At 45.5% G+C, this 22,409-nt stretch overlaps 1 protein-coding gene across 1 annotated transcript in view; it reads left to right on the top strand.

The window, feature by feature from the left end:
• The window catches only part of LOC135907155 (angiotensin-converting enzyme-like), an 80,617-nt gene that overhangs the window by 17,563 nt on the left and 40,645 nt on the right, over positions 1 to 22,409 (top strand). The window contains exons 2-4 of the mRNA XM_065438818.2: positions 15,366 to 15,536; positions 17,392 to 17,550; positions 17,665 to 17,752. Of these exons, the coding sequence (XP_065294890.2) occupies positions 15,366 to 15,536; positions 17,392 to 17,550; positions 17,665 to 17,752 (418 nt within the window). The remainder of the gene's footprint in view (positions 1 to 15,365; positions 15,537 to 17,391; positions 17,551 to 17,664; positions 17,753 to 22,409) is intronic.

The following is a 22,409-nucleotide window of genomic DNA, read 5'->3' as shown; positions in this document are numbered from 1 at the left end:
AAAAATTCTGCAAAAGCATCATCAATATCTTGTGAGGTGGTGCATGCTCTGTCGTTTTGAATAATTTCCTTTAAATTATCGCGATTGTTTCGCCTATTAAAAAATTATTTACTATCTTCCATTTATTACTGATGTCTTTTCCGCATTCTAATAATTTTTTCTCGGAATAAAGTTTTTTTAGCTTCTTTTAGTTCGATAGAGAGAAAGCTGGACAATTTTTATACCTCCTAGCCAAGTTGCCGTTATTTGGCCGTAGTTTCGTTTTCTTATACAGATTGTCTTTTTTGCGCATCAAGACCAGAAGGTTATCTGAGAGCCAAGGATTCTGTGGGGACGCTTTTTTTTTTGCAATTGACTTTGCGGGTGTGGCTGTCAAAATACGATTTGAGCACAGGTATAAAGAATGAGAAGGGCGTTTGTGGATCTTTCATATGTGCTATAGTATGACAACCAGCTTGGCTCACTGAATATATGAAAGCTTCTTCGTCAAGCGTTAGCTTTCTGTAAACGGCTTTTACAGTGTTTTCTTTATTCTGAAAGCGTAAACATATCGATCAGACCTTGCAACAGGACGCGTGCGTCTGGTGGAGGCAGCAAATTTGAAAGCGCATGATAGATTATTGTACCATCTCCATAGTTAGTGCACCGCGTAGGCAGTTTTATTAATCATTCGTTACCGAAGCTATTGAAACAATTTCCATGCTGTGAGGAGTAGGCAGGCGAGCTGTCTGCGAGGTTAATGTTATTAGCACCCATAATTATAACGTTTTTATTCTCGTCTGCAAGGATACTCAGCACGTCATCAAGCGCGGTGCAGAAATCATTCATAGACGATGAAGGCGAGCGATATACACAACCTATTATTAGATTTTTTTTTATTGATATGATATAAGCAGATGTTGGCGCACAGTTTAAGGCGCCGGCTACTCCTCATCTCTTGAGTGGTACCGTCATACATCGTACAGGGTTCAAGGTTACATATCAAATAGTCTTTTCACACAAGCATCAGGACTTATAACGCAACGTTTCCACAGGAAGACTACGACGTAAGGAATACATGGTACATACAATATACAATGTAAATCTCTCCACACTTATGTAGATGAAAGTCTCAAAAGTACAAAAGATATTGTCGCCTAATAACACATTGTCTAGTCAGCGGGCGGTACATACATCGTGTAAATGCATTATCACATACAGTCACAACAGAACAGTCAACATAACATAATTCACAAACAGATGGATACATACAGTGACAATGAAATGAAGGGAACAATGAAAGCGCTAATAACGTCCAGCAATGCCGCTGTCTTCAAGAAAAGTCTTTAGTGCTTTTAAAGCACTCTTCTGTAAGGCCGTTGTTGGCCAAGGGCCCAAAAGTTTCCTTAAACTGAAAGGTCTGCGGTCTAATTTAATTAGCGCTGATTTAGGTCGGCTTCTTGGTGTGTCGTGATGTGGGCAATCTAGAAGGAGGTGATATATATCTTCGTCTACAAATCCACAATCACATTCGGGGGTTTCCGCACGGCCAATTCTGTGTAAGAAATGCTTTGTGTAGGCAGTGCCTAGCCTTAATCGATGAATAAGGGTTTCCATATTTCTATCTAATGACAATGAAAATTTGAATTCAATAAATGGATCAATATGATATAAGTCCGAGCTCTTAGAATTCTGATCAAACCAAGTGTTTCTAGACATTTTGAGAGACGTTGTCCTTATAATGCAGCGTAATTCATCCTTTGATATTGGGAGCGGAGCCGTATCATCTTTGAGGTGCGCTTGTCGTGCTGCTTCATCGGTTGCTGTGTTGCCAGGAATGTCGCAATGCCCTGGTATCCACTGGAATGCTATTGAATGTTTCGCTTCGCTTGCCTTTGTGAGGTTTTTAAGTGTTTCATATATTATACTGTCACTGAATGTTTTCCCCTTTGTGTTGCAGAGTGATGTGAGAGCCGCCTGTGAATCGCTGAAAATTACCCATTTCTGCGCATCTCTTACTGACAATATAAATTTCATCGCACATAGGATTGCGAACAGTTCAGCCGTTGTGGACGAAGTCGCACGAGATAACTTAAATGATTCTTGTTTGTTGAGGTGCGGTATAACGAATGATGAAGTTGAAGAGGTTGCTGTACTGGAGCCATCTGTATAGACGTGTGTGTATCCTGAATACCGCATATATATCTGGTACAGCGCTAGTTGTTGAGCAGCTCGAATGAACATGTCTCTTTTGCTGAATATCCCATCTACTGAGAATTCGATTTTTGGAACTGTAAGCGGCCATGGATGATATTCGATGTCTGAGTTCCAAAATTCATTTCTTGGCAATATGTGAAGATTTTCTTGAATTTCTACATGAACATAACTTCTATCCCGATTCATTATGTCTAGAGCCAATGGGTGGTTTTTATGCTGGGTTTGAAGACGAAAACAATGCCGGCATGTTTCTGTAGTTCGCATAACTGGAAATGGTGATTGGCGAGCCTCAGCTATTACAAGAGAACTAGAAGTCGCTCGTGGAACTCCTACGCATAGGCGTAGTCCTCTAGCTAAAGGTCTTTGAAGTCGCTCTTCTGACGTGTGGGAAAGTCCGTGTAAGATGGGCGTCGAATACGCAACTTTTTGTCGTATTAATGCATTGTGAACAGTCAGCATGGACGATACTGATCCGCCCCATGATGTGCTTGCAAGTCTGCGAAGTACAGTCACTATGACATTGACCTCGTTTTCGAGTTTTTTTATGTGGGGTGCCCAGGATAGCCGCCTATCAAGTATTATGCCTAGAAATCGATGCTGCGTGGCAATCATTAGAGGGTGTCCTTCCAGATTAAGAGTGAAATTTTTTAACTGCCTTCGAGTGAAGGGCAATACAGCTGTCTTTGCGTGTGATAGTACCATTCCTCTCTCTCTCAAAAATGTGTTGATTATATTTATGCCGCCTTGCAATGCCATTTGAAGTAGTTGAGCGTTAGACCCAGATGTACAAATACACACATCATCTGCATACAGTGAAAACTTCAACTGTGATGGCAGCCTTCTTGTTAAATCAGCCATGACGCTACGCTTCCCTGTGGTACTCCCTGTTTGACAACATGTTCAGCACTCTTTCCTTCACCCGTCTGAACAAATATTTTGCGACTTGATAGAAATTCAGACATCCATCGCAAGGACCTGCCAGACAGACCAAGTTCCAACATGCTTATAGCAAAACATGAACGTGACTAACAGTGTCAAATGCCCTCTTGATGTCTAGGAATACTGCTATAGTCATGTTCCCACGTGCACGCTCGTGCTCCACACAGGTTACTATATCTAATATTGCATCCATTGTGCATCTATGTTTTCTAAAACCTACTAAGTAGTTGGACAGCACATTCGTTTCATTACACCACCACAGAAGTCGCGCGTCAATCATTTTCTCCATTACTTTGCATAAACAACTTGTCAAACTAACAGGGCGGAAGGATTCAAGGCACAAGGGCGTCTTACCAGGTTTTAAAATTGGTATGATTCGAGCGACTTTCCAAGAGTCAGGTACAGTTTCCTCTATCCATAAGTTATTATAGATGTCTAAGAGAGCATTTGTACCTGTCGGTCCGAGGTTTCTTAGCATATTGTACGTAATGCCGTCCGGCCCAGCAGCGGACTTTTGGCGACAAGATGCAATTGCACACTGAAGCTCGCTTAATTTGAAAGTATGATCTAATTGAGGATGTTGGGCCCAGTAGCAAGCAGTAATTTTTCGCTTAGCCAACGCTACTGAAATATCAAATTCTGCACATTGCGATGAAAAAGCAGGTCTGCAACTATTCATCTGCAACTATTATTTCAACGTGTCCCGAGCTACAGCGAGAGCACGAAATGGGAAGCTCTGTGTTACAGGTCCGCTTAAAGAACGAATTACTAGAAAAATTCGTGGGACAGCCGTGTGAGGAAACAGCGTGCCGCAGAAATCGCGCCAGCGCCGTTTGCCTAAATTTTCCATTCGTCTGCGCATTACATTGTGTATTTTCTGAGCGTTTCTGTATGCTTCTAAACTTCCGCTCCGTCGGTAAGCTCTTTCGGATCGACGTCGGATGGCTCTTAGGTGTTCATATTCTCCGTCAACTGCAGCATAATCTTTTGGAATTGGGACCTTCTTTGTGCATATGTTGATATTGTCCTGCAAAAATTCTGTAAATTTTTCCACTGTTGCATGTTGATCAATTTGATCCGTTAGGCGGTACCGAAAAGCTTGCCAGTTGGTTAGTCTGCTGTAACGCCTGATATCACAGTGCATGCTAGGTGGTAAACAAGGATGGGAAAATGATCACTTCCGCGCGTATCCATATCTGTTGTCCATTCCACACCAATCACTAGATCATGTGAACACAGGGTAACATCTATGCAGCTTGAGTATTTATATCCACGAAGGAATGTTGGCGACCCATCGTTTAAAACAGTCAAATTGCATTTATCTATGGCGCACTCAATAACGTTACCCCGTGCATCACAATGATCACTGCACCAGATGGTGTTGTGTGCATTGAAGTCGCCACATATAAATACATTAGAATGAACTATTTTGAATATATCCACTAGCGCTTCTACTGAAATCCGGTTTGAAGGTTGTAGATATAGATTAATCACTGTTATACAGAGTTTGCCAAAGGATACTTTACATGCGATGAATTCCGGGAAGTCTGAATCACTGGACTGAATTTGATAAGATGGTAGGTCCTTTCTGACGCACAGGAGCACTCTGCTAAAAGCACCTTGACCAGAAGTCTTGTATATCACATAATTTGAGAGGCGAAAGTTGTCATTGATTCCCGCCTCTTGAATGCAAAGTATTGGGAAGTTGTATTGCACAAGCAGTTTACGAAAGTCAGCACACTTTCTTCGAAGACTGTTGGCATTCCACTGAAATATGGAGACATTTTTGTAATGGTTATTCATGCTCTGCCTGCCGCAGTTTCGGCCCGGATTGTTGACATAATAGGGCTTCTAGAGGCAAGAAGGCTTTCACTTCTGGTAGGTTGTTTGCTTCCGGCAGAGCAGACAGGATTGCCTTAGGAGCTGCGAAAAGCATTGGCAAAATCAGTTGTGTCACCGATGCTGTGGCATGTTCGCTATTAGCTGGTGTTACTTCTGCAGTAGATGAGTGAGGTCGCTGAGAGAAATGTGTGCTAGTACTGGAGCTTTCTTGTGTATTACTTTCTGCCTGTTGTCGTCTGGGTTTCCGTAGCACTGATGCATAAGACTGGGCACTTGACTGCGATCCTCTTGATTGGTCTCTTGTTTGCACTGTTGCTTGTTCTCTAGAGGAAAAATAGCTTGTTCATGCTCTTGGCTGTGGTCGTTCCGGTGCTCGCTGAGGTGGGTGATCAGGCATTGGATGAACAATCTCAAGGTTTGGGGCGGGTTCATTGCGTCGCGGTTAATTGTCTTCCATGGATTAGTTCATGTCGACGCATTTGTGCCGCTGCTTTTTTCTGAGGGCAGCCTGAGAAGGAGGCAGCATGGTTCCCCGCACAGTTCGCACATTTAGGTTGAAGAAATGACTTGCACTCCTTGTGGTCATGGTCTTCTGAGCAGATTTCGCATCGACGTGTGCTGCGGCAGGTTTTCGCCATGTGCCCAAATCTCTGGCAGTTATAGCAGTGAAGTACTGGTCCTAGGTATTCCTCGACAGGGTGACTGGTGAAACCCAAGTAAATTCTTCCTGGAATAGGGCGATCGTCTCTGAAAGCCAGAATTACCGTGTGAAGTGGACGTGGCTGTACTGCTCCATCTTCTTGGCGGGAATATCTTATCTGTCTGCGTGCCGATATAACTCCTGCGTCTTTCAAGAAGTCTAGGAGTTGTTCGTCTGTATACTGCAGAGGTACATGTTTTACTTTCCCAACGTTTCGCGTGTATGACTCCGGGATGAAGGGCTTGACTTCCAGGCCGCCTACACTTGAGAGCATCAAAAGGCGTTTCGCCGACGCTAAGGAAGCAACGCTGACACTGAAGCTTCCATCTCTGTTCGTCCTGAAAGACTGCACTTTTTCTTTGGCAGCGGAAACTATTTCGGCAGACACTCGGTTTGGATTTACTTGCCAAAAAGTAGCACCTTCACTTGTTGGGCGAAAGACAACCGGAATGCCTTCGGCTCACTTTTTCGTGTACGTGACCAAAGTAAATGGTGCATCTTTACCCATCTCTTCTTCATCACTTAGCTCATAATTCGATGTTGTGTCATCGTACTTGCTGTCTTCTAGGCGAGGCTTCTTGCTCTCGGCTTCACCGTCAGCCATTATTCCTGAATTCGCTGAAGTTGATTCCGAGTTATGGAGAACCAAACGTTCCGGCTTTATGAAGCTTTGTGACGCTTGCAAGGCGCCAGGCTTTTCATTACGGCCCGTAGCGTCATTCACATGGCTCGTTACGTTTGGACGAGCATAAGGCTCGTGGCGGTGTTCTCGGCTTCCGACCACCGTAGCGGCAGGGTAATGGACAGGTCCTCAAAAAAGAAATGTCGTACCTGTAAGGCTCCTGGCTCGTTGAATCTTCGGCCGACGTCTTGTTAATCAATCGTCGTCAATGGTAACCGTAAATGTCCAAAAACCAGAAAACTCAGAGCACCGCACAAAAACAGCGACCAAACAGATACACTTCTTCTTCTTCCTAATTATAGATTTTCGTTGTCCATATTAACAAAGTCACCTTTAAGTTCCACCCATACCTATTCACAGTCATCTACGCTGCGAAGAAGGTCGTGCCTTCTTTTGTACGCAAGAGTACTTAAAATATAGATTGCGGCATCGCCATGAGAGCTTTACTGACGATTTGAGTATTCTTCTTGATAATTAGGAAAGCAAAATAGCTTCTTGTCGTGGTCACATAACAAGCTTCCCAGATCCCAATTATTGTGCATGTGAAGTCAAGTGTCGCAATCAGATTTGAAAAGTCGCCATAGTGTCTGCGTACGCTTCGTGCCTTAAAATGAATGACAGATTTGTGATTAGCGGGCTTATAATTACTTAGCTGGTTAGCTGTAAAATATGATTACATAGTGAATTTGTCTGGTGATGCGATTTGTCAAAGGCGAAGACAGCTAAGTGACAACAGAAAGGTCTGCCTCCGTGAAAATCCGTTTGTCCCACATTTACCGGAACTGATAAAATGTGCACGAGACATCTCTCGGCATTGTACTTCTGCTTGTTCGAGTGCGTAAAGTGTCACTTGCCGTGCCAACACTATTACCATTCCGCAGTCTATATAGATTTCGAATAGCCATAAAGGCTATCCGACTCTTCGATACACCGACAACGGCATATCGCATCACTTCAAAAATATCTTTTCTGATGAAGGTTCTCAAATTTTCGAAACGTATCGGCTGGATAATGTGGTGTATACATTAAATTTGATCTCTACTGCACACCGTAACAGATTTAATGTTAACCGTGTCTTTGCGCTCGGAGCGAGAGAGCTATGCTATCGACGAAGGACTGTGCTGATTGCATCCTTATTGGTCTTCTTACCTTCAGGAGGGAGTGATTGGGCTAACTTTGTAGACAGAGATGGGGGGGAACAAATAAAAGGCAGGATGGTTAACTAGAGCCCGTCCAGTTGACTACCTACATGCGGGGAGGGGAATGGATGAGTGAAAGAGAAAGAAAACACAGCAGTTCAGCTTGATCACGTGTGCTACAGACGAAGCACGGCGTGCCCGTAGTCGGACACTTAAGTCCTTCGCCTCCAGATACTTCAGACGCGCTCGCATGATTATTCCAGGCTAGGTTACTATCAACAGAAGGAGAATGGAGCTAATGCACCAACTTTTTTCGCTCATTCCCGTAGCACCTCTTCTTTTTTTTTCTTTTGGCAGAGCCACGCTAATGTCGTAAATAGTCCTATCTCGACGTAACAGCACTGACATAACCAGCTTCCGAAAAAAAAAACAAATTTAAAATTCTCTTGGCCGTTGTTTGTTCCTGAGTATAATCCACTGCTTAAGCCAACCAGAGGTGCGGCTCCAGATAAACTATATCACATATATCGAGGCATTCGTCCGTACCTAGCTCAAAAAACGTAAAGCGGAAGCGAAGCTTTAGAGAGAGAGAGAAAAAAAAGGTCAAGATACTGACGAATGCCTTCTTGCGCGTGCGCGGGTGACGTGATGCAAGAAAATGCGGCTATATGCACCTGCCCGCAGTATGCATGTATAAACTGCAAACAGAACTCATTTCCGCAACACTTGCACGTTTTAAATATTTGTCGCACAAATGTTTCCTAATGTGAATTGTAGAAGGTGAGGGCACTTGGTTGCCTACAACGGTTACACAAACTTTCAAATTGGACGACGTCGTATCTTGCTTGTTTCTCACCAGTTACGCGGCGGATTCATCAGCGCCAGTTTTATGCCAGTCCTCTTACAGCACGTTCAGGTTATAAATTGTATATGATATGTATGTATACGTTGTATGTGTATATATGCTTCCGTCAAATAAGACATTGTTATATCAGGCTCCGACTGTATTTACATCAGCGTGGGAACAACTTTTGCTGTAGTAAACAAACACCAAAGGTATTGACGCTTTGTGCATTTGAAAAACATTCCCTGCGTTTTTTCTTACTGGATAATCAAACCAACGCCCTCGCCAGAAGCCTCGTTAGCCGCAACCTTAATTTTGCGCTCGTTTTACTAACCGATGGTGCCGCTTTATTAAAGCGGTAATCACACGGCATGTATGCGCCTGTATACTTTCAGCGCCAGCCGATCGGCGCCAATCGGCTGGATAATTCACTTCCACGCAACGCCGTTCTATGCTTACGCATGTTGTCAAGGCTAGAAAGCGTACCACGGCTGACCACTTTTATTAGTAAACGTTTTGTATTAGGTGTTGGCGTGCATCAGTGCGTCTAGCTCGATCGGCGCCAATGAAGTCACCGAAGAAGAGAGTGTCATGGCCGCGCTTTAAAATTCAAGTCACTTCCGTGTGGGACGCTTGCACGTGCCGCATTACCTGCGGCTGTAGACGAATGGGGCAGTCCAGCAAAATCAAACTAAACTTGCCTTAAATGATCTATATGTTACGCGCACCAACTAAAATACATCTCGAGGAATTCAGAAAGAATCTGAACCCCATCGAAAGGTTTCCATGGTTTGGTCAAATGCGGCCAGAGACCGCATTTGGTTTGCTGCTAAGACTTTTATGGTTTCATGGCATCTGCAGAATGGTCTGAGACGTATGGCTTGGGTACGGTTCGGCTTTGAAACGGAGACGAAAAAAAAAAGGTCTTGCTAAGGAGCCAGCACTACATGCTTAAGTAGCACAAGCACAGTAGCGAGGTGTTCCTTATCATTTTTGTTTCTGAAAACCATGAGAACGGTTTAAATGTCTATTAACACTTGCAACGACGGAGAGCTGAGCGACTTGGTGTAGAAATTCGCGATTTAAAAAAGAAACACCAGAAAGAAAGGTGGACACAGAATAACCGAAAAGTATCTGCCAAAGCTTTCCTAGGATTTCGTCATCGCGAGCTTTCGAAGTGGATAAGCTACTGTCAGTGGCGTTGCTAGGTCGTCTGGCACCCGGGGCCCATAGGTCTTCTGTCACCCCCCTCTCCGGGTGTAGCCGGCGAAAGGAGGGGTGCCTTCAGACGTATATGACACCCCCCCCCCCTCACTGGCCCCTTGCACCCGGGGCCCACGGCCCCCCGGCCCCCCCCCCCCCCCCTGTTGCTACGCCACTGGCTACTGTGCAAGATTACCTGTAATCTGCCTGTGGCCTATGAGAAGGGAAGAAGTACGAGTATCGGCGATAAAGAAAAGCAACGCCAAATTTTTAGCGGCGATAGAGAAGCACGTAGCAGCGTTGGTCCTTTGGTGTGCTTCGTGCTGTTGGTATTCACTGCGATGCCCGTGCAGATATGTGACAATAAGTATGGACTGTCTTACGACGGTTATGTGCTATGTGACGCGTGGGTAATCAACATGGCCACGATATTACCATGAGTGATTTCATTAGATGATGGAAAATAAATTGAATTACACTCTGCGGTTTTACGTGCCAAAACCATGATCTCATTACGAAGTGCGTCGTAGCGAGAGGCCCCCGAATAATTTTGACCACATGGGGCTCTTTACCGGGACACATTGGAATAGAATATGGCCGTAGTTGTTTCGTATCAACACGTAAGAACAGGGCAAGCATACTGCCAAGTTAGAGAGACGCAGGCACGGTGTAATATTTTCCTGTGTCGTCCGATCGGCATATGGCCGGAAACTATGTAAATTGCATGTGTTAGTGGTATAAACCGTAGTACGTAACATACGCCATTACCTACACAATTATGCTAGTTTAAGTAAATCACTCGCCTTACTGATACGTCAGCAGCAGTTTTCTGCTGTTATTCTAACGCGTTAACTATAACAGATCTGCATTTGTAGCTGTTCAGCAAAATGTAATTTTCTCTTAAGCAGGACTATCCCCACGCACTAGTAGTGGTAGTGTTCCTACTCGAATTCAAATTTCAACTTGGCCAGGACAGCGGAAAAAGATCACCGACACAAACAAGGGTTTTTGGAAATGTCAATTCACTGTTGCGTTCTGCGGGTGCGAATTAAATATGTGCGTACCGGAATAGAACAGCTGGAAGTTACTGCCCGTGTTGGTGTTCATGCGTTTCGTTCGCGGTACTCGTCTTTAGCGGTAAGGATGTCATGTAGCAAAGGCAGGCAAGACGTATATATAGCTTCCCAAGAACTACAGCTTACGACTGTGAAATAACGCTTGCAACTACGCGTATTCTTCCAGAAAAGTACAAGACAATCTGTTGAAAAGTTCTCGTGGAATCTCGAGAAGCCTTTGTTTTCAAGCGTCGCCATATACACAAATTATGACTAACCTCTTGAACATAGACATAAATTGAGGTAGTTGGAGTTTGTTCATCTTGCGATCGTCGTAATTAAGTTTTACTTAGTTGTACTGACCGCACTACAAGGTGAACGTTATGAAACCGGCTTGTTTTGCAAGATGGCAACGAAATATAAAACGAGAATGTGTATTGTTCGACACAGGCGTTATTACTCAGACACAATATTTTATTGATATTTAGAGAAAAGCTTTCTTTAATTCAGCCACTGTGGTGCTTCCGACGAGGTGCCAAGGTTAACTTGTCTCACCCCTCAGTAAATTTTGTTGAAAACACAGAAGTTACAGCTGAGTATTTGTTTCTTACAATATGCTCGGAAAACCTGGTCATATGAACCGAGTCGGGAATCATGTGCGCAAGACTCAAGCTGAACGCATTTACCTGAAGATGTCATTGCTAACGCTTACACAAAGCGGTTCTGAGGTGTCCCCCGCATTTCAGGATAGCAACCGAGTGTGCCTGCATTCCTCACAGCAGCTGCGCAGTGTGCATGTGTAGAGGGTGGAACATGAAGAGACTCGTTTGCTAATCGCCGTACCATTTCAACTATTTCCATCTCCTTCTTCCTTTCTTTTTTTCTTTCTTTCTTTCTTTCTCTATCTAACTTTGTTCTCGGTTACGATCTAGCGCATCTGCACTTGTGTTCATTATTTCTTAGTCAAGTGGCTCCAGGCACACGCGCCCTTGCTTTCAGATAGGAATTCGCTCAGCTGCGTGACAACGTGTGCGATAAGGTTGGTTGGCTGGATACAGATAAAATGACACAACACACTATGCGGGATAGGTTCAGAATCAGACGGCAGTAGGGAGAACAATTAAAGAAGTTAAAATATATGTATATTGTAAAGAAACAGCTGAGCGGACGCTTGTTAGGCTGCCCTTCAGCAACGAACTAAGCGCCGAGGAAGACATCACCAAGCGATGATTGTTGTTATGCACAGGTATGGTGGCTAGACACAGGTGTGGTGTGATGATACACCACATGGTGTGATGGTATGGAGGTATGATACACAGGTATGGTGGCTAGCCACCATAAGACAGGTGAGGAAAGATTGTGTCCACGTACTACTTGCTCGTACAGCTGGCCAGTACGCAATAAAGGATCAGTAGAAATATTACGCTATCATAATTTACCTTCACGTGCGAAAAATGCTTCAGCAATTGTAAGTGGACCCGCCGCGGTAACCCAGTGGATATATGGCGGTGAGCTGTTGTTTTCGCGGTCGCGCGATTGATCCCGACCACGAAATGGGGGCGAAATGCAAGAACGCTCGTGTAGTAAGGCTTAGGCGCACGTTAAAGAACCCCTCGGGGTCAAAGTTAACCGGAATCCCCCCCAAGACGTGCCTCGTGATCGTATCGTAATTCCAGCATGTGAAACCGCAAAATATATCAAGATAATAAATTATTATAAATTACTTATTACGAAACCATATACAGGGCGTGCCTGCAATCAAGCAAGAATCTTTAAAGGAAACACGGCTTATTCTACGCGTATCAGAACAAGTGCATTCTGTTCGAAGTCTTGTTGAGAAAGGACCAGTAATTTTTTTTAGGCCCGAACAATAAAATCTTCCGTAACCTCAGTAAGGAAGCCTTCATTGCGGTGAGGTAATGTAATCTTTCTAATCATCTCAATAAAAACCGATTCCGATTCCGAAAGTTTCTTTACTGTGGGGGCCCTCGGTGAATGCTTCTGCGGTGCTTCCTAGGCGCAAGGCTTCTCCGAAGCTGCTTTCGTGCGTCCTTACGCTGCCCTTGGCTTTGAACGAGGGCTTCACCTCCCTGCTGGCCCACGCGATGTTTGCTAGCGCAAGCACGCTGTCGCCCGCCTGCGGAGACGTGCAAGCACGTCGCCAGGCCAGGCGCTCGTTTCGGTCGCACGTTCGGCATGAGTGGCGTCTGGCGACGCCGGCGTGTCTGTCCTGCTTTAACTCGTCAAGTTTTACGCTCCACTGCGGCGGTTCCTCGCGCTCAGTAAACAAAACTGGAAGAAAGGGCCCACCCGTCCCCACGTGTTAGCAATTCGATTTAAACATTGTGACAATCCGACATTTTTATTTTTTTTTAAATAAAGCTGTTCGCGTAAAGCTTTTAAGCGACGCCCTACAACCCAGGCTTGCGGTAGCCGTTCCTTACGTGAGGACGGGCGAAAGGAGCTTTCAGAGTGACGCTCGCTTCCCCATGGAAGGTTTCATTGTTTGGACTCTTGTACATCCGACTGGGTCATAAAAATTAATTCGCTAACGTTCTAATTCCTGTTCCAATATTGAAGATGTTGCTTGTAGATTGTAGAGAATCGTAACAGAGTGAAAACTTAGATGTTCCCAGCGAGATACCGTGCTCAGCGACTGAAACGGGTTACTCAGAGCGCGTGGCTGTCGGCCAGCAGCACCATGAAACAGTCTCAGGGTTTAGTTTTTTTCTTCATTCTTTCTTTTTACGTGCACACCAGACAGCGAAAATTCCAGATGCTTTATCGAACGTAAACGAGTAACAAAAAGGCCACCTTGTTAAAAAATGTGCGTAAGAACTATGGCCCCTGCACACAATATTTTCTTTCAGTGTTGTTACACTGAACACGAAGCCTATTGTATCAAATGAGTTATGAACAAGGGAATGAATGAGCAGTTCAACTTCGAACGGCGTTTAGCGCGCTAACGTGTAAAGCTTCTATGACGAATCGAAACAATCGGCTTATATTTCGGCGAAGCACCTAGTGAGAATGGAAACGCAATCACACACACATACAAACACCGAATAAAGACCCTTTTCTTCATTTCACATAAAGGCTTCCGACTTTTTACAGCGAAGATGCTTATGGCTAGAGTCCCGTGCATTTTTCGCGTCCCTCAACAAATCTGTATGAGCAAACAATATCATCATCAGCAATGGATCGTGCCATTGCTTGCGCGTTCGTCGTCGTCGTCTTCTACCACAGCTGGCTCCGTTGCATTCATAATGCCAGCGTTCCCATACTGCCCCTCCCTCTGCGAAGGCGCTGACGGCACTTGCTTTCTTCCAGTCTGTGGGGTGATTTCGGTCTCAAATTATTTGCCTCAATATATCGCAAAATGAAAACATGGATGTATATAACGAATGTGTATAAAGAATGTGTAACGCGAATGAACGCAAATGCATAAAAATAAATGTGTGTGCCCACATTCCGTCACGATGACCCCCGATCAAGACAATCAATGTCTTCGTACCTTTGTTCTGATTCTGTGTCACCTCTTAGTCGTATGCTACACAGCTTGTCATCCACCTTCACAGAGGGGTGGCTCATATTTTCTTTATGTGTTTTGCGCGCTGAAGCTGTTACGAAGATGGAACATCTTTGTCAAGTGCATTGCAGTTCCACCATAATTACAAGACAGTAGTCCGTAAACTTTACGCAAACTTACGTAGTCATTCGCTCGTGTGAAGAGAGAGAAGTGGGGGTCACGTTTCTTTGGTATTCGTATGCGTGAAAGGACATCCGTGTGCTTTGGTGCGTTTTCTTGTGTTCTTAAGGTGTTATCAAGATCAATTGCCAAGCCCGCAGCTACAAGTTCTTGTAAGCTCTCCGAACGCTCTCTTGCGCTCTCAAGATGACTTACGGAATTAAACAGTAGCAGATGCATATTAATGCGTGTGTCTAGGTCAGCCACTAATTTACGTACATGTAACCCAGATAACGTCGATTTAGACAGTGTGCTATACTATAATTACTTTGGCGTTGACATAAGCAAAGATCTAGCGGGGAATGGCCATGCAACAACATAAGGTGTCAACAACGCTAACCGGGTGTCAGCACACCTTCACCGTAGCTTTGCCAAATTACGTTCTCCAGTTAAATTAAAGTTGCACAAAGCGCTCCGTTCGGACAAAATGTGAATGCGCCGCGGCAGACCAGGCACCGTGTCACACTAATTTAGGCGGCTATCCTGAAATGGTACATAAATAATCCGTCCCCTTCGTACTCCGAAATTAAATCCGAACCAAGGGCTTCACATTAATGTCCCTTAATGAGAACTTTCCATGATATGCGCAGCATTATGTGGATGTCGGCGCGGTGCGGAATGTGTTGTGCGCGGTAATGATGTATGTGAGGGTTATGCTGATGTAAGAGTAGTATGCGTTATTTATTTGTGTATGCGCAACGCAGCATGTGTAGCATGAGCGGCGGTTGCTGTTGCTAGTAGGTTATTCCGGCGCTAATCTCTGCTTTAACAGACGTCGTTCGCTAACCTTAAGGGACGTATATCTCCACATGTTATTGCAATAGTTAAATCCCACCTTCGTTCACCCATCTTCGTTCTTTGATATGTTGCTAAGAAACGCGGCCACCACACGTGTGAAAACCGGCAAAACCACATGTTTTAGAACTTTGTGCTGATGTAGCGGTTAGTTCGTCACGGTGTCCACGTGGCAATCAAGCGGAGTAGTAAGCATGTTTTTGTCTTTATTTTACTTTGCAGGACACCTACCTTACTACTCTGTCAAATGTATCAGCCTTGATAAAAGACGAGGCATTGGCTCTTACCTTTATAGAAGAGTTGAACGATCCGTTTATAACAATCAACAATGTGGACTCAAGTTCTCAGTGGGACTATGCAACCAATATCACCGAGTACAACCAAAACAAATCGGTAAGCTCAAATACAATATGGCTTCTCGTTTCATTGTGAGCTAGACGCTGCGCAGTGTCGAGCAGACATTTATATACCAGGTGCTTTCTTTAGCTGTACCAAATATTTAATAATTGCCTGTGGCCTATATTACAATTCTACCCCTCTAGCTAAATTACGGATGAGGCGTTCATTACTTACACGAGAAATAAAAATACTGAAGTTAATAATTAACATAATTACAATAATTAAGTTTTTGATTAATGACTTTAAGACATATGTTTCGATCTATGAATTGTACCCGGTGAGTTCGCAAGGCGCATCCACTTAGAACTAATTCTGAGGACTACACCAATTTTGGTATATATATATATTTCAGTGCGTCCGGCGAAATGCATTGGCGTTCCAGTTTGTGTTGTGCTCCAATGTACAAAACAGCGTTTTTTTTTTTATGTGATCGTAGCAACAGTGAATTCTCATCGCAAGTTTCACACCGTATATCTCGAAACCGGTGCCATCCTCAGAATTCGTTCCAAGTGGATATGTCTTGCGAACTCACGAGGTACAATTTATAGATCGAAATACACGTCGTAGAGTCATTAATCAAACATTTAAGTAATGTGCCGTATAGGCTCGTGTAAGGACGGCACTCGCGCAAGGGCTGCCCTCCCAACTTGGCAGCGTAAAATATAAGAAAGGAAAAGTAAGTTCAACGGAGAAGCAATCACCTTCGGTATCCCGATGCCGCGCCCGCGCATCGGCGAAGTTTCTCTCCCTACGTACTTCTGCATGCCGCTACTAGATGGCGAGTGCTGCATGTTGACCTCTGAGGCAACGGTACATGCGCCCGTGCTGTGCACAAGTCAAGTGTGCTCAACCCAAGCCAACCCAAGTCAAGTGTGCACAAGTGTGTGGTACATCCGGGTTGTACACAAGTCAAGGCTGCGCCGGCACAATATTGACGAAAAGGTTGTGTCCCGTGGGGGAACCGCACCTCATGAAAATTGTGAAAAAAAAGTGCTGCCCTTACACGAGTCTATACTGTAATTATGTTAGTTATTCAGTTACGCATTTTGATTTCTTTAAGAAGTAATTGCCGCCCCATTTTTTAATTTAGCTCAAGGTTTAGAATTCGGCTATCTGCCAAAGGCAATTTTAAAAAATACGCAGAAAAACACTCTTATCTAGAAAAGGTGGCAGCCACGCTGCTCTGACATGAAAGTCTCGACTGATAAGGGCGTGTAATTACACTTGCAAGTTAGCACCTCCTCTGCGAAACTTGAGGGTTGGCATCATCATTCAAAGTAGCTATTGCTGAAACTTTGTCACGCAGGTCATCTTGCAAAGTAGAAACTGATTAAACTTCGATGCGCATGAGCATATGTGCACTGAAAGTTTGTGACCTACTTGTTCACGTGGCTTAAGTAAAAAGGAGAAGTAATACGGCATTTTTGCCACGTCATTACGAGTTGAAAACTCCTTGTGCTGCCAAACTACAACAGCTTGTCAAGCACTCATTTAGCGCTGCACTGTAGTGATCTGTCCTTGACGGAGACGTAATCATCCTAACTTGTTCTGTCCGTCGGTGCGAGTTACCACGAGTTCCAAAAGGCCAGCCCAGTTTATAAAGCGGACCAAAATATTTTGCAGAAACGGTCTTGTTCTTTTGTTCTCGGTCCCACGTGCATATTGCTCTTAGAAATGCGATAATTTGTTACGTCTTGTATTATATTACGATACATTCGATTTTCGCTAATTATTTTCGCAAGATTCCCCAGATAATTGCTTTTCTTTCTTTCTCTGACGTCACTTCCGATCGCTTTGCTGCTCACGGACCGCGACAACCAGTGTCTCACTAATTGTTTACGCCTTACAGAATAAGGTCTCCACCGAAGTCGCCAAACTTGAGCGTGAGTTTGGAATTACGGCGAAGCGTTTTGACTGGCAAAATTTCAAAAACAATTCGCTAACACGAATATTCAGGCACGTCGCTACCATAGGACTCGCTGCGCTTCCCGACGACAAGCTCGAGAACGTGAGTATAATCATCCCTGCCTTCTTTAACTGAATCACACTCGTTAGGGAATCGTGTAGACTAATGTGATGCCTAAATTACGATGAAGCTCACATATCGTTTCACTGCGTTCAGGCGACCAGTCTTAGTTCGAAGATGGCCGCCATCTACGGGTCGACCAAGGTGACCGTGGGGAAGGAAAATGACCTTCCCTTGGAACCAGGTAAGAGCACTGACAAACCGCCTCGTAATTTATTCCATTTCTCTCATCTTTTCGGGGGGGGGGGGGGGGGGGGGAGGAGACAGAGGGGCGGAATATGAAAACATTAACTGACACAAGTACACAAAATTACGAAAAGCTCGCTTGCCGCCGCGTTACCTCATTGGCTACGGTGTTTCTCTTGCTCCGATGCCCTGTAGCTTAATTATTTCTTCCTATTGACCATTTTCGCGGCAATTCCGTAAGCGCTGCCATGTTTGATGACGTGGTGACTTGTCCATTGCTTGCCTGAACTGCCTCCGTTGCTTCCGTGTTTACAATAGGTGCGCATGACGGCGGTGCGGCTTAGCAAAAACCTCTATTTCGGGAGATATCGTAAACGGTGACTAGGGGGACGAAACCAAGCTTTGGCCGCAGCTTCAGAGAACATGTAAAAGCGCTTTCGGAGCTGATTAAGCTATGTTCAAACGGCGTGAGCAGCGTATATCGTGCTTTTTTCTAAAAGCGAGGCTAAATATGCATTCCAAGCTACCTGGACGTTTCGCTCATGAATTGAAAAGGATTAGCGGGATTTATTCTTCGTTCTTTAGTTCGCAAGTATTTTAAAGAAGCGGCTTGTTACATTTGTGACTCTAAATTTACTCTGTGCGGTCGCTATCTGATTATCTTATGCCTAATCGCTCGCGGGTGTGCTCAGTTCCGATAGATTTGTTCTTGCTGTGCGCAAGGCTTGAAACGTAGCTGTTTTGTACGTTGTAATACCTTGTAGCAAATATGTATTGCCGCTATTAATTCGCTTACTCTTGTATATACAGCTACGAAATATTCAGCTTCGACCAATCGTGGGCTATCGGTATAGTCCGTCATTCATTGCGCGTATATGGTGCGCTTATATTCAAGCATGCGTCCGTTCACTCATTGACACGTTGGTGATAGAGTGGGCGTAAGATTCGGTGCCAGTTGGGGTAGACGTGTGTTGACGCGGTTCGCGAAACTTACTATGACAGGACGCGGCGCTACTCCCTTTGTCATTGTTTAACGAGCGGTACTCACTCGCGCCGACGTTCCGGGGCTGAAGCACTTTCTTTGAAGGTTAGCGATACAACGCTGGCGGATGAGCAAATTTGTGCATCCTCGAAGAAAGCCGTACATCTCGAAGTGACGGTAACTAGTACGGACATTTGCAGCAGCGGTCCGCGAACTTGGTCACATAGATTCATTCCATCCCTTAATATGCCAGTCACTATGTTTGCAGCCAACTACTGCACACGTCTTCAATCCACATGATTCAATCCAGCATCAGTGAAGCACAGTGCGTTAGCGGAAACTCAGCTGCATTTCCGACAGACGATCGCACAGAAGCAAGGTGGAAGCGGTAGTGGTTTCGTATTCGTGCAACGTCGCTGAGGCCACGTGCCGCCCAAAGCGCCATCTCGTTCCTCTAGAACAAACTGCCCAGCGGTGGTGGTGGTGGTGGCGGTGATGTTGAAGCAGGCGGGGTTAGCCTGGCATACACAGCCGGCAATTGTTCCGCCTGATCCTCCGTCGAGTTGAGATCAGTGGTGCGTCACCAGATGTCGATGAGCCCCGTGTCTTGCAGGAAGGCTATCAGCAGTCGTTGCGCTCTCTTCCTGAATGCCGCGGGCCCTCCAGGGAAAACAACGTCCTCAAAGGTCCTGTGCGTGAGACCGCTTTTTTGTAGCTTGTCGACTATCGCTTTTCTTTCTGTGTCAAACTGGGGCCATAGCCAAATGAAATGTTCGATGTCGCCAATGTCACCACAGAAAGCACAGAGTGGGGAAGCGCGAAGCCCAGTCTTGAATAACCAAGCTGGGGTGTACGCGGAGTCGGTCCTGATGCGGTATAAAAGCGTCGCTTGTTCGCGTGTAAATCCATGAGTCACACAGGGTTCGTGTGGATTCTTGTACATCTCTCTAAAGTGAAGGTGGATTGCACCCTTAGAGTTTTGAAAAGGTTTTGGAGCTTTCACTTTTGGGACACATGTCAGCGCTAGGCGTGCAAGGGCGTCAGCTTCCTCGTTTCCATCAATTCCTACGTGTGATGGAATCCACTGAAACCTTATGCTAAATCCTTTGCTCGTTAGGTCGTCAATCAGTGCCAGAGACTGCCTTGTAAATTTCTCTAGAGGTAGGCCCCGATGTAATCTCTGTAATGCTGACTTGGAATCCGTCAGCACCACGACATCACGTGCAGAAAAGGCCCGTAGTTTCCGCAAAGCCGCGGTGATTGCGGCGCTTTCTACTGTTGTAGAGGAAACTACGCGATCCAGTCGGCCAGACCATGACACATCAAGGGATGGTATGCAGAATGCCGCTGCACAGCTATCTGTTTGTGCGCACACCGAACCGTCTGTGTATACTTGTAGGTGGCTTTGAAACACAGTGCTCAAGTGATTCAGCACATGAAACTTGGCTTCGGCAGTTGAAATGGTGCGTTTCGTCGGTAGGTGGGGTACATTAAGGCTGCAGGTAACGTCCGGAAAAGACCATGGCGGGTCAAGGCGGCGTTGTTTCGGCCATTCCAATCCTAAAAATCGGAAGGTGTTCAGCGCCGCATGAAAATGTGAGCGAGTTCTTGCTCTTAGCCGCCGGAGAAGCGCCGTGCCTGCGCGTGACTCGCCCAGCCGTAATAGCTGCGTCAGCAAGGCCTGAGATGCCAAAAGGCGGAGTGGGAGAGACTCTGCCTCATTAGTGACTTTCTTGTTTGAAGCCGCCGTTGGAACACCCATCGCCAAGCGAAGTCCCTTTCTGTGCACTGCCTCCAAGCGCTCGAATTGACTCGATGACGGTGATATCAGAGGGAGCTGATAGAGAATGCGGCTTGTTATCAGTGCGGCGTTCAGTTTAAGCATGGATATAGGATTGTTTCCCCAACGTACACCTGCCAATCGACGAAGTGCATTGATTCTTTGCACTGATGCAGCCACAACACTTTCGACCGCACCACGCCAAAGTAGCTTGTTGTCGATGGTGACGCCCAGGAATCGAACATGAGTTGCACGAAGAATTGAATGCCCTCTGATATTCAGCGTCAGATGTGTTGACTTGCGTCTCACTCCCGGGAAAAGCATGAAGGCAGATTTTTCTGCTGATAAAGACAGGCCAAGCGTCGATAAGTGGCGATCGATAGTGGAGATTGCGGCCTGGGCTATCCGGGCCAAACGTTTGTGTTGGTACCCCGAGATTCAAATGCAGATTTCATCTGCGTAGATGGACATTTTAACTGCCGTCCGACCTACTTTCAGGGCATCTGGGAGGCTGGCCATGGCAACGTTAAAAAGCAAGGGGGATAGGACACTTCCTTGTGGGACGCCGAGGGAAATTCGTCGCTTGTCACTCATTATACTTCCGAGCTTAACTTGGACACATCGATCACTGAGAAATTCATGGACGAATCGAAGAGCATTTCCCGAGACGCCCATGGCTCGGAGTCCGTTGATGATGCCTGTATGAAGCACACAGTCGTATGCCTTGGCAACGTCCATAAAGATGGCGAGTGTGGAAAGGCCGTCTGCGCGATGGTGCTCGATATGGCTCAGTAGATCCCAGACACTGTCCTGGGCACTCAACCGTGGACGAAATCCAATCATACATGATGGCAGTCTATTTCCTTGCTCGAGATACCATGTTAACCTCGTACATATTAGTCTTTCCATCAACTTTGATGCGCACGATGTTAGCGATACGGGCCGGTATGAGGTGAGGTTTGCAGGATCCTTTCCCGACTTGAGCACTGACACCACCCATGCTGTCTTCCATGCTTCTGGGATCTCTCCTGTGCTCCAGATGTGATTAAATATGTCCAGAAGTGCTTGTTTTCGTTCATATGGCAGATTTGTCAGCATCTGATTGCTGATCGAATCGGGACCCACAGCACAGCGTCTTCTTAATTTGCTAAGCGCCAAATCCAACTCACGAGAGGTGAACGGCGTATCCATGGTATGTGATGCTTCAGACAACAGAGGGTTCGATACTCCTGCTGATCTGCCAGATGTGTATACGTCTGCAAAATCTTCTGCAAGGGTTTGCAAATCTTTTCCTTGCTTTAAAGCCAGTGCTTCGAATGGCTTGTGCAGGCGAATCTTTCCGGATAGGCTATTCATTACTCCCCATATCCTTGTCATGGGAGTAATCGCCGATAAACTCTCACAGAAAGCAGCCCATTGAACTCGTCTTAACCTTTTTGTGTGACGACGGATGACTGCATTTATCCTGTTGAATTCAGTTTTCGCAGATGGATTGCCCGTTTTTCTCATTAGTTTCCGCTCCGCTCTCCTACGCGCTGCGCAGAGGTTCTTTAGTTTCAAATCAGGAGTAGGGAAATGATCTGGCAGTTTCAACATTGAGGTAGCCACTCTTTTGCTCCGCAGCATATCTGCGAACAGCTCACCAGGGGATTCGTCCAACGCTTCTCTGTATGTGTCCCAGCGGGTCACAGCACAGAATTGTCGCCCAGCAGTGTGAAATCCGGTGATGGTGGTGAAGATCGGAAAGTGGTCACTGCCCATCCTGTCTGGGGCCGTTGTTGACGATACGACAAGGTCGGTAGAATGGATCACGAGGTCTATGGCACTCCATGAATCTGGTGGTCTGAAGAAAGTTGGTTTGCCATCGTTCGCGATACATAAGTCAGCAGCATC

Source organism: Dermacentor albipictus, chromosome 4, assembly GCF_038994185.2.
Source record: "Dermacentor albipictus isolate Rhodes 1998 colony chromosome 4, USDA_Dalb.pri_finalv2, whole genome shotgun sequence".
NCBI classification, from domain to species: Eukaryota; Metazoa; Arthropoda; class Arachnida; order Ixodida; family Ixodidae; genus Dermacentor; species Dermacentor albipictus.
This window is presented reverse-complemented; position numbering and strand designations above follow the sequence as displayed.